Source organism: Diabrotica virgifera, chromosome 4 (genome assembly GCF_917563875.1).
Source record: "Diabrotica virgifera virgifera chromosome 4, PGI_DIABVI_V3a".
NCBI lineage: Eukaryota > Metazoa > Arthropoda > Insecta > Coleoptera > Chrysomelidae > Diabrotica > Diabrotica virgifera.
This window is the reverse complement of record NC_065446.1, coordinates 195,350,454-195,363,511: the sequence shown is the minus strand read 5'-3', so window position 1 is coordinate 195,363,511 and position 13,058 is coordinate 195,350,454. Positions and strand designations below refer to the sequence as shown.

Sequence of the window (13,058 nt, the reverse complement as noted above, 5' to 3'; positions counted from 1 at the left end):
GACCCTATGTCAGCTACTTGATTTCCTGCTCTTACTGCTTGGGCATAGTATTGGGTTCCATTCTGTTGTTGGTACTGTGATTGTTGACTCTGATACTGTGAAGTTGGTGCTGGGTTAACATTTTGATGTGGGTTCTGATTATTATGGGTTGACTGATTTCCGCGTTGTCTATTATTTCTTACATTTTGCAAGTCCTTGTAAATTACGCAGCCTTTATAGTTTGCAGTGTGTTCTCCGTTACACAGGGCACATTTTGCTGGTGTATTTCTGGGTTTTGTACATTCTGGCGTTGGATGACTTCCTCCACATTTCACGCATGCGTAAGGTCTTGTACAATACGCTTTTGTGTGTCCATAACGTTGACAGCGCTGACACTGTGTTATATTTTTCTTTCTGTGAGGAGGTTCAAAGCTGACTTTCATATTGCCGATAGAATCCAGTGTATAGATGTGTTTGTTGTTTTCATTCGGTTCTAGGTCCACATAGAACATTGACAGTGGTGATTTATTGACTCTGTGTAATACGTTAATGATATTACGGACAGTATGCCCTGATTTAGCTAGTTCACTTTTTATTTCTTCGACTGGCATCGAGTGGTGTAAATTTCTTATAACTACCCTATAAGCTCTATCTTGTTTTGCTTGGTATGTGTGGTGAACTATTTTGCTACTATTTAAATGCTGTATAAGTTTTCTGTATGACTCAATAGTTTTTGTGTTTATTTTTATTGTGTCATTTGGGAGAGCTTTCGACTGGTAGTCTTCTGCTTTAATGACTGTCGAAAGGTTTTCAGTCATCTTTTTGATATCATTTACCCCATAGATAAATATAGGTGGAGGTTTAGGTGTTACTGGTGTGTTATTATTATCAGTTAGGTTTTCTAATGGTTCAAATCTGTTGTTTGTACTCACTTGCATTGTTGTTGTGTTATCATCTTTGGGGTTTGCTTTTCTTTTTTTTGTAATTTTTTTGACTGTTTGCCAATCATGGACATTTTCTATGGTTTCGTCGTCTTCATCGCTTGAGTTTTCCATGACAAGTTCCTCTCCACTGAGGATGTATTGGGAAGCATTTGATGTATTTGGTTGATCCATTTGAGGTGCAGGGAGGTTTTGGTTATATTGGTGATTATTGTTTGGGAATGGAGTAGGCGGGATATATTGGTTTGTTGTCTGTTGGCTGCTCGGGAATCCATAAAATGGGGGCGATATTACTGGAGGTTGTTGAGGCTGTGTATATATTTGGGGCACATTATACAACCCCCCATTTGGCACTTGATTTTGGTGGTACATTTCCTTAATATAGTACGCCACTGAGTTAAAAATTAATCACATAAATAGTAATTTAGAATTAATCACTCAAATCGTTTTTTAATTATTATTTCACTAATTACCATAAACTAGTCCCGGCCGATAGCCGAGACCGGCACAAAAACTTGGAACTTGGATCTCGAGAGCGATATGGTACGTCTTTACTGCTCGGAATCCAAATACACACTAAGTGTATTTAAATAAAAAACTTTATTTTTCTAATAACATAAACTTATGAAAAAATATCTAAATACTTATACCATCTTTAAACGCCTTCATCTTCTGAAATCTTTTCATTATGATCATCACCCCTTCCTTGAAGATTCTAGTAAAAGAAGTGATATTGTTCTTTAATTTTTGCTCACAGAGTCCTACTAAACCTTTTAACTTTTTATTATTAATCGTTAACGGTTTGTCATATTTTCTTCTTGGCGCAAGTTTGTTAATTGAAAACGTTCGAAGTTGCCTTTTCTGTATTTTAAATTTCGTAAAGTTGTCTGATTTAAAATTATATTTGAAATAACTAGGTGCAGTGTCTTTTTTTATAATATGTATATTGTAGCCAAACTATGTTCAACCAGTTGACAACATTTCCTTCAATGTCAGTTTTTTTTATTTTTAATCATTTGAATCCAAAAATCCAAAATGTCTTCTTGATCTATTTCAACTACTTCGTATTTTGATTTCTTTAAAGCCATTTTATTCACTGTAAATATACCATCCCGATGGATCATACATTTCCAAGCCTTTACTCGCGTTTTCGATGTGGGCAAAGACCATATCACATTCCATTTGGGAATGTCCGGGCTCAAAAAATAACTGGTCGATTTTTGAAATATTTAGTGTTTCAACAGCAAACAGAAACATTGCGGAAACAATAATTGAATTTCCATTTTGGCCCGAACAAGTTTCAGACATAAAAGCGAAGTCTTTCCCAGTAACTTCACTTTTCATTGTATTTGTAATTCAATAGGCTACCTCAGAAGATCCACGACCCGCTAATGCTTCGTATTCTGTCATACAAAGTTTTGTGCTACGACTGGACATTTTTCTATTAAACACTGACAAAATCAAAATATTAAATAATTACGACAAATATATGCGTAACCGGCAATAAGAAAATAACATCTATGTTTTCTTTTAACTTCAGCAAAACTAAAAAATGTAATGAGTAATCAGATTATTGTAATCATGTTATCATGTAATGAGTAATCAGATGGTAGAATCGAACAATATCGAAAATAAACAAATGTATTTAGCTATCCAGTATCAAAATGACGTTTTTAAAACAAATACGAATTATAATAATAACGCTGTCTACACCTACAGCTTAAAATATTAGTATCAATAAACGTTAACAGTCGATATCTGTTTTTGATGTATCACGAAATTCACTGTGAAATAACGTTATCACCTCTTAGATGTTTTTGACATGAACAGTTTTTTCACAATTGGTAGTTAACGTTTAATGTGTTTTGTAATCTGCTTCAGATAGAGATACAGGTTCTTGTTACTAAATGAAGTCGAAAACGGTGAACTCGATTATAGATATATCTCAATTTCACAAAAAATGTAGATAACGTTATTTGACACTAAACCCTCGTAATGTTAGTAGACAAGTAAAACCATTTAGCAATGCCGCTTTATTTTAAATGTGGTTATTTTAAATTATATGTGATAATATTTAATTTAAAAAGAAGTAATATTAGATATCAAAGAAAAGGAAATTCCCTTAATTTTAAATAATTACATTTTTATTATGTATTCAAATCCATATCATATTATTAGCGTTCGTTTATGAAATAAATACTTTAATTAATTAAATTAAGCAGATCAACTTAATTACTTTAACGTGATTTGTTGTGCATTTTAAAACGCATAAATTTTCTGAGTGTATAATACACATAGTTTCAAAAGTTATGCATCACCTAAAATTATGCTCATTTTCATAGTTGATTTTTTCGTGAACAGATTAACGGATTCCACTATTTTTTTTTATTATTTTATATTTTTCATTGGTATTTTCACAGTTGGACAAAAGTTTACTCGAACTTCTTTTTTGAAAAAGATTCTTTTTTGAACTTATACCGGGTGGGTCTTATCCCGAGTGAACTCATCTGTTTTTCGGATGTTAAGTTTGAGACACACTGTAGGGAGGACAAGGTATTAGTGTGGATATTCATCGAAATCGTATTATAGTCTTATGTTTTATGAACATTTTGTTTTTTTGAATGTCCCTAATATATTTAGAAACAAAGAAATTAGACTGTTTTATTCTTTAACATGACGTGTTTTAACTGAAATAAAACAGTAAAAAATAACAGTTAATAAACCTTAAAAACAGAAAGGCACATAACGTTAACAATTCTGGCCGACACATTAAGAGTTTAGTTGTCGACCAAGTGAGCGGTATGCACAGCGCAACATACGAGAGACGAGATTGTTTAATGGAGGCTCTGTGATGTTTTGGGGTGGAATTTCCTTTAGAGTAAGTACGGATTTGGTGTCTACGTGGAGGCCCTTTAAAGAGCGAGAGATATATTGCACAAAGAACTTTCTGTGAATATTTTGTTCCTTTCGCAGTATATATAGCAAATAATTTCATGTTAGTGCATGATAAGACATGGCCTCCTCACGTATCGCATATCGTCAGTTAAAACACATATTAAAGATTAAAACCGTCTAATTTTTTTGTTATTAAAGATATCAGAGAAACTAAAAAAATAAAATGTTCACAAAACATGAGACTATAACATAATTTCGATGTATCCACCTGCGTACCTTTTCTTCCCCACAGAGTGTTTCAAACTTTTGTTTCAGTTAAAGCACATGTTAAAGAATAAAACCGTCTATTTTCTTTGTTTCCAAAGATATCAGGGACATTCAAAAAACAAAATGTTCACAAAACATAAGACTGAATTACGATTTCGATGCATACTCACACTTGTACCTTGTCCTCCCTACTGGGTGTCTCAAACTTAACATAAGAAAACTTTTAACATGAGAAAACTCTTTTCTTCCTGCCGGTATAAGTACAAAAAAGAAGTTTAAGTAAACCTTTGCCCAACTGTGTAAATACCAAAGAAAAATCTAAAATAATAAAAAAAAATTGGGGAATCCGTTAATCTGTTCATGAAAAAGTGAACTATGAAAATGAGCATAATTTTAGGTGATGCATAACTTTTGAAACTATGTTTATATACTCACGGACAATAATAATATTGCATATACATGTGGAATGAATTTTTTGTGCTGTTATCCTTCGCCTGCCTGTATCATAGGAGTCGGATGTCTTTTCCGAATGCAATGTTTTAAAGTGTCATATAAATGCAATAATCGATTTAAATCTGATCTGGGCTTTATGTTGGCTAGTATAATTTTTAAATTGAATCTCATTAAGGTGAGTCTTCAGTATGCTAGCGTCGGGAACACGTGCATCAGCACCAATATGTCATATCCAATAGAGCTTTCAAATGGCAAAAAATGATCTTCTTAAAATTTTTCAGTACACATCAGTTGGCATTCGCCTAATCACCTCCACGCGTTCAGTATGTCTTTTCAAAACAATACTGCTTTGTAGCATTATGTCGCCACCACCAAAACTAACGCTTTGTATGAAGTTACAACTGACATACTGTTCGCCAACTCTTCTGTAGACAAAGTTTTGTAAATCTTGCTTCCATATGATGAACGCTATGCCAGATGTAACCTCATACATAGTGTTAATTTTGGTGGTGGCGGCATAGTGCTATAGAGTGGTATTTCTTGGAAAGGAGATAGGTACCGAACTTGTGGAGGTGATTGGATGAATGACAGCTGATAGGTACATTAAAAACATTTTAGAAGATCAATTTTGCCATTTTCCAGCCATATTGGATAACAAATTCGTGTTAATGGACCATAACACAGGTATTCATCTCCGTAGAATAGTGAATACTTACCTTGATGAGATTCAATCTAAAAATTATAAGCTAATGACATACGCGGCAGAAACACGACCCGACACAGAGAGGACAAAAAGATTGCTCGAAACAGCGGAGATGAAAACCCTTCGAAAAATCGATGGTAAGACTCTATGGGACAGAGCTAGAATTACAGATATACAACGGAGATGCAAGGTGGATAACATTAATAACTGGGTAAGAAACAGAAGAATAGAATGGAATGACCACATAAGCCGAATGACAACAAATAGGGTAGTCGGGACAGCGAGAGTGGTTCCCCAATAGGAAGACGATCGGTGGGAAGACTACGAAAACGATGGAACGACAACTTCTAGAGGCACATTGAAAACACAGACAGAGTCATGTCTACACAAAAAGAAGAAGAAGAAGAAGAAGAAGAAGACGATATAGCTCATATCAATTTTAAATCCGATTATAACATTTATATGATACTTCAAAACATCACGTTCGGAAAAAAACTATTCCTATGACCCTGGGGGCAGCACAAAAAAATTTATTTCACATGTTAATTTCAAAATATTATTTCAAAATAAGATTTCGGCACAGTTATTTTGATTAATTTATTGTGCCGTTTAATTTTTAAGTTCAAATATATGGAAAACTAATGATTTTATCGTTACAAATAAAGAGTATTTACTCTTCATTTATAACGATAAAATCATTAGTTTTCGAGATATTTGAAGTTAAAAATTAAGCGGCACAAGAAATGAATCAAAATAACCGTGTCGTTTCATTTTTAACTTCAAAGATCTCGAAAACTAATGACTTTATCGTTACGAGTAGATAGTATATAAAGTACCTACACTTTCTGCCAAATACGACAAGGATATGTCAAATAGTTTTAAAGTAATGGGTATAAATAGATAGTTTTTAAATATTTATATAAAACACCCTGTAACTCAGTAAGGAGTCACATTTTATTTAAGTGATTTTGGGTTAAATCTTAATATGTATTTTGAGGTATAGAATCTGCAACTCAGAGATTTTGGAATCACCATGTATACATAAAGAGTGATATTTCTTTTCAGTTCGTGTCACACCATTCTCCCATACGTTTTTTAATGGTTTTCCAGTTATCAGGAGGACTTGATGAGACTAGATTTTAGTGAAATCTTTAAATATTATTATTCATAGGGGACGTGAGATTCAATCCAACAAATCCATACCAAAAATCTCTTCTTTGTCGAATTGGTACTCACTCGAGATTCGAGATACCCCAAGTCTTTAGAAATAATAAGCGATTCTTTGTAAAGACAAGAAAGCCGACTGAACTTAGTAACATAGCATTTTTACTCAACACGCCCAAAACAAATTAACCTTATATTATATTAAAAATGAATAACCATTTTCAATTTCGTTGCAACACGAAACTACAGCCGCATCATTATTCTAGTTCAATCAGAGAGTGCACCAAGGACCTCTACCGGTTTCGAAACTTATTAGTCTCTCATCAGGAGGCACATATGCTGCTCTCTCTGACAAAACTAGGACAAACCCCGGCGTGCAGTCACGGATCGCAACGAACGAAATGGCAGAGATGCCCTAGCGGCAACTGCAATCAAAAAACTAAGTTTTCAATCTAATAGCACATAAAACAACATCCAAAAATGTTCTACATCTACATCCTACCAGACTGAAAACAATGGGAACCTTCTCTGGTAACACCTCCGAGGCTTCTACAATTTGCAAGCCATAACGGATGCTGAGAATAAGGAAAATGGGGGAATTTTGCAATTTATAATTCACGTCCCATCTGCTCAGCGCGGTTAAGTTCCAACGAGAATGGTTCGCTTCGTACTCCAATGGGAGTAAACATGTAAATCAAAAATGAATAACCATTTTCAATTTCGTTGCAACACGAAACTACAGCCGCATCATTATTCCAGTTCAATCAGAGAGTGTAGCAAGCACTTCTACCGGTTTCGAAACTTATTAGTCTCTCATCAGGAGGCACATATGCTGCTCTCTCTGACAAAACTATGCCCTAGGGGCAACTACTATCAAAAAACTAAGTTTTCAATCTAATAGCACATAAAACAACATCCAAAAATGTTATTCTACATCCTACCAGACTGAAAACATATACAGGGTGAGGCAGATAAAAGTCCTATTAGAAATATCTCGAGAACTAAAGGAAACAGAATCATGAAAATTGGAATTAAGGGGTTTTGAAGAGTGATCTCTTTAATGAAAATCTTTTCATCGATTTGCTACTTCCGGTTATACCGAAAGTGGCTTATAACTTTGTTTTTTTAAATGGAACATCCTGTATATTTTTACATTTTTGGATTCTCCTGGATGTCTTCTTTCTTAAAATATGAGGTTTTATAATGTTATACAGGTTAGTTTAAAAGATAATTACGTTTTTTTTTCTTAATTTCCTAGCAATATTCACACCCTGTAGAATTGTAGTAGTTTGACATCAAAAACTCTATTTATGGTCAAATGATTTTTAATATAGTCTACTATTGTTAAAAATTGTTAGTATAGCTAAATGTTGAATTGTACTATACAGGGTTGGTCGAAACTCGGAAAGAGTATTTTCTGAGTTTTCTAAATAGAACACCCTATATTTTATTATTGTAATGAAATGATAGTTTATGCTACTTTTTTATTTCTTAAGCATTCTCTATACCTAACTGCTTTAATTTGTGAGTTATTGGTGATTCAAGCCAAACATTAATTTCAACAAAAAATACGTGAAATTTTATTAGGTTGGCCGTGAAAATATTTAATCACAAATAATTTTTCGGAAATAAATACATATTAATCTAGACTGATCTTTAAAATTGCCAATAATGGTTGAGCTATCAAAATACCTACGTAGTTAACATTCTTGGCGCGATTAACAATTAAGCACAAATTGAAGCATTTAGGTATAGGGAATGCTTAAAAAATAAAAAAGTACCATAAAATGTCTTTTCATTGCAATACTAAAATACAGGGTGTTCCATTTAAGAAAATTCAGAAAATCCTCATTTCGAGTTTCGACCAACCCTGTATACTAAAATTTAACATTTAGCTATACTAATAATTTTTAATAATAGTAGACTATACTAAAAATCATTTTAACATAAATAGAGTTTTTGATATCCAACTATTACAATTCTACAGGGTGTGAAAATTACTACGAAATTAATAAAAAAACGTAATTAGCTTTTAAACTACCCTGTATAACATTACCAAACCGCATATTTTAAGAAAGAAGACATCGAGTAGAATCTAAAAATGTAAAAATATACAGGGTGTTCCATTTAAAAAAACGAAGTGGCAAATTGATGAAAATATTTTCATTAAATAGATCACCCTTCAAAACCCCTTCATTCCAATTTTCATGATTCTGTTGCCTTTAGTTCTCTAAATATTTCTAATACGCCAGTTATCTGCCTCACCCTATATATTTTCATGTATATTTTCTTCATGTTTTTTTTTCTTATAATATATATTAATCATAATATATGTGAGTGACTGTACGAATAATGGTTCAAGCGATACAATAAAATAAAAAAAACATGGCCGTTTTCTTAAGCGAGAAAGGTAGAAGACAGCATGGTAGCTACTGATAAAAATTTTGCTTTTCGACGGGCTTCCTGGAAGTTAAAATAAAAAAAAATCAACCAAAATGAACCAAACACCAAAATAATAAATAAAATGGAGAACAATGATAGATGTAAGTAATTAAAAAACAGTGTGTTTCATGAGTTTCCTGAAGATGACTTTCCATCAAATAACACTCAATTTCATAAAATTTATGAAATTGAGGGCTACTTAATGGAAAGTTATAAATAATAGTTCACCATATTTTCGTCCACATACAAAGAAACAGGTCGTTCTGCAAATATGTTTCAACAACAATTCATCAATGCTATTAATACAAATTTTATTGTCAAACTAATTAGTAATATAAATATTTTGTATCCAATATAGATGTTTATAAACAGTTTTTACTGTTCATTTTTCCTGTTTAAAAAATATATTTTTCACATTAGAAGCGGCAATATATCATTAAAGATACAGTCTGGAAAACATGCAAACACAATTTATTTGTGATATGTTTGCTTTATCTACATAATTAATGACAAATTTGGTCATAAAAATGTTGATGATTTACCTACTCTAAAATTCAAATTAATAATCTTTAGTTTAGTGTTTGGAGTTGTTAGTGTGATATTGTGCGGAGATAGTACCTACTACAAATTTTCTAGTATCTACTGTTTGTAATGAATATTGCAATATGCGGTGAGTACAAATGATATTACAATTTTATAACGAGCGATCCACAATTATTATTTTCATCAACGCTACCCGAGCAAAAAATAGTTTTAATCTGAATTTGTATCACTGGTTTATAAATTAATTTTGATTAACATTGTAACATATAAAAAAATCAGCCAAAACTTTTACCACATAACTTTAATCGAAAATCAAACAAATTAGCAAAATTATAAGTAATTAACTATTTTAATTGGGAATTTTAATTAACTATTTTAATTTAACTTGAAAAAAATTATTTTATTGACGTTTCGACTTCCACCTTGGACGTCGTTATCAAAATACAAAATATTACTTTAAACAAAAATGTTGTTGCGTAGTAAAAAAATTCTTCTAATAATTTAATTTAATCTGACTCATTCATATCAGCAATTCAGGCATATATTATACATTTAAAGTAGAAGACTTTAAAACGATATTGCCAATATTTATGAGTTGCGTTCCTGGGACGACTTTATTGAAAGATAGTTCATTCGATTACATGAAATCAACTTTAACTCAATAATATCCGTCACAAAAAATTCTAGCATGTGATTTGTCTTTAAAAAGACAATTACATGCAATGGTGACAGTAAAATTCTCCCGTTAGTGATTCCATAGTAAATCACGAGGAAAAACCAGGAAAAAAACCTCATGATACTATCCCGACATTGTAAGTATTTGGTCTTACATTCAGTTTACTCTCAAAACTAACACCAAACACTGATTTTATATGTCTGTTATTTTAAATAAATAAAAATCAACCAAAATCAAATCAAATAAAATTATAAATAATATTAATAATACATAGATATATAAATAATACTAAAATATAAATGATGTACTATCCTCGATATGTTATTGACTTACTAATTATTGCGGTATTTTCTTTCTATTGACTTTCTTTTTTAGTATGGGTAACCACATCTTACTGCATTCTACCGAGGAATTTGCGACACAATTGGTTTCATTTAGCATAATTAGAGCCGCATCTTTGATTTTTCTCTTTTTACTATATATCAGCCCAAACTCCAATTTTCAATAAGTTAATACGGGTTATCTGCACTCCACCTCCTCATATTCTGAGAATTCGTGCACCCGAAAGATGAAACCAACATTCGTCAGTAAGAAAGGTTTTGCCTAATATACCATCATTTGTTATTGAGATTGTTTAGAAACCAATTACAGAAGGCTAGCCTTTGGGAATAGTCGTTTAGGGTGATTTCATGGAAGGCTTGTAAACGAATAACAATACGCTGGCAATCCATATGAAAGATCTACCTGTTGACGTAAATGCCGAGTTGTTTTACCTATGTGGTTGATCTGCAATCAATAACTGTTCTGGACAGTTCGATGTTTTTTCAGTTCGCACTTTAGGCCTGCTTGCCTCTGGCTTGTGAGTTACGCTTCCCGTTTCTCTATAAACATCTACAACGCGACGAACAGTTCTGAAAAAGACTTCATAATGAACCGCAACATTGTTCTCTTCAAACTCTTCAACAAAATCTTCAAAAGCATCTCTGTCGGAGTAAACTCAGTAAACTCATTCTCCGTTAATTCTTTGGCTATTTCTAAAATACACTTCGAGCATAGATCGCCCTTGTTCTTCAGTGAAAAGAAAACCAGTTTTAATAATAATTTTGTTTACTAAATCTTGAAAAATCAAAGTTGACGTAAACTGACAAGTATATCTGAAGTAATGATAGACATGCGCTGTATAGCTATCTCTGTCCTTCAGAGCCCACTATGATGACAATAATTTTGGATCAGTGGATATAAGATAAAACGGGTATAATATGTACTGTAGTTACTGCATTAATCTGCCCTTGATTAACTGTACTATTATTTTTGTACGAAATAAGGACATTTTATTTTTAAGCTCATGCTCGGAAATCATATTCTCTTTCAAATGAAGGTTGACTTTTCTTCACGGTTTCCTTCTCAGATATCCACCAGAATATTGACCGTTGTTTTTAGTTCATTGTTATTCCGACTCATTTTCATTATTACCCCATTCACTCAGCTTTTTTCATGTACATTTTGTTAATTTTTGTTTTTGTAATACTCTCCCTTAGTTTTTGTACTCCACCACCCCCATACTTTTTAAAATTACAAGTGCTGTACCCAAAATATTTCGTAGAATGTGACTACACCTTATTTTCAAGTTTCTCCCTATAATTGATTTTGTCTCAGAGTAATTATGTTAAAAGTGCCACTCAATTCTTAATATGGCGGTAGTCATAAAATAACCGAACGCGCCAATTTCAGTCATTCTTAGTTTGTCGTCATAATGGCAACCGACGTCAAATTATACATTTTTTTTTGAGTACAGTTCAGTAGTGAAAACTCGTGTTTGTTGTAAGTTATCTTAATTTTGCCTCCATACATCTGAACATAAAGTACATAAAGATTTCATGGGTATCTCTTCTGTGTTTTACAGCCAAATTCTTGGAGGTGACTGAAAGCTTTCTGCCACACCGACCCTTCCGAACAAATGTAACAAATGTGATAAAATTCCAATCGGAAATTAATTGCCTTGTTTTATGATTAGGAAATATATATTTTCAAAAACTAATATACCTATAGAATAATATCAACACTTACCATTGCAAATTTTACAAAAGTTGAAAAGCAATCAATAATTTAAGTAAATAATTAAAGTTGGAAAAATTCGTAGGCGAAAAAATACGCGAATAAATGCAAATAATGCTCAGTCAGGATTCCATTAAATTTCGTCTCATTTCTAATAATTGGTAAAATAATGACACAACTATCATACCTATAATTATATTTTGCTGCAAGTTATAATCACGTTCGTTCAATTTCCTCAGTTCGTCCCTGACAATTACGGATATTTCTAAACAGTTTTGACATACCTATTAATTGTAAATAATACTGCCGTTATAAGCCATTTAAAATCACGAACAACGTAAATACAGTTTCGTTTGTATGTATGTATTATACTTATACTAAATGATAAATTCGTGTTACTAAATTAACATCGAGGTTTACCATACTGGGAATACCAATTTAGCTCATAATAGAAAGAAGCAAGCATAATATACAAAGAATACAAGCTCATACCTCATACTTTTCATAATTAATTCTCTATCCGGACAAAATTTTCGGACAAATTAAAATTTATTGAAAAATTTAATAAAATTTGATGAAAAAGTTCATCTTTATAAACTGGCTTATTGAATTAAAGAACGACAACAACAATAGATTAAAGTATATCATTAATGCTGAAAAGGTTGTAAGGGTGAATCCATTATGTACAGATTTATGAAAAAAGGTCAATACGCACAATCTTATTTTTTTATTAGATATTATTTATAAAAGGCGACTTGTTTCGGGACTTTACAATTTATGCCCCATCCTGAGGCCCAGTTAAGAGTTTGTTTATACAAAACAAAACTACAAGCCAAAAATACAAATATATGTAGACGATTACAAACAAAGAACAAACCAGGGTCATACTAAAATTAAAATAAGCTATGGGCCATTTTCTAAATAGGAGGAGTGATTAAAC

The 13,058-nt window shown here is 32.1% G+C and overlaps 1 protein-coding gene across 3 annotated transcripts in view; it reads left to right on the top strand.

Annotated features, from left to right (window-relative positions):
- Window positions 1-13,058, top strand: part of LOC126883284 (uncharacterized) — a 314,814-nt gene that overhangs the window by 136,659 nt on the left and 165,097 nt on the right. The window contains exon 1 of one of the 3 annotated variants that reach the window (XM_050648629.1): window positions 9,427-9,514. The exons of the other annotated variants lie outside the window; for them this stretch is intronic. Coding sequence (XP_050504586.1) covers window positions 9,510-9,514 — 5 coding nt within the window. The 5' untranslated portion in view covers window positions 9,427-9,509. Of the gene's footprint in view, window positions 1-9,426; window positions 9,515-13,058 lie in introns of those variants that run through there. 3 annotated transcript variants of the gene reach the window in all.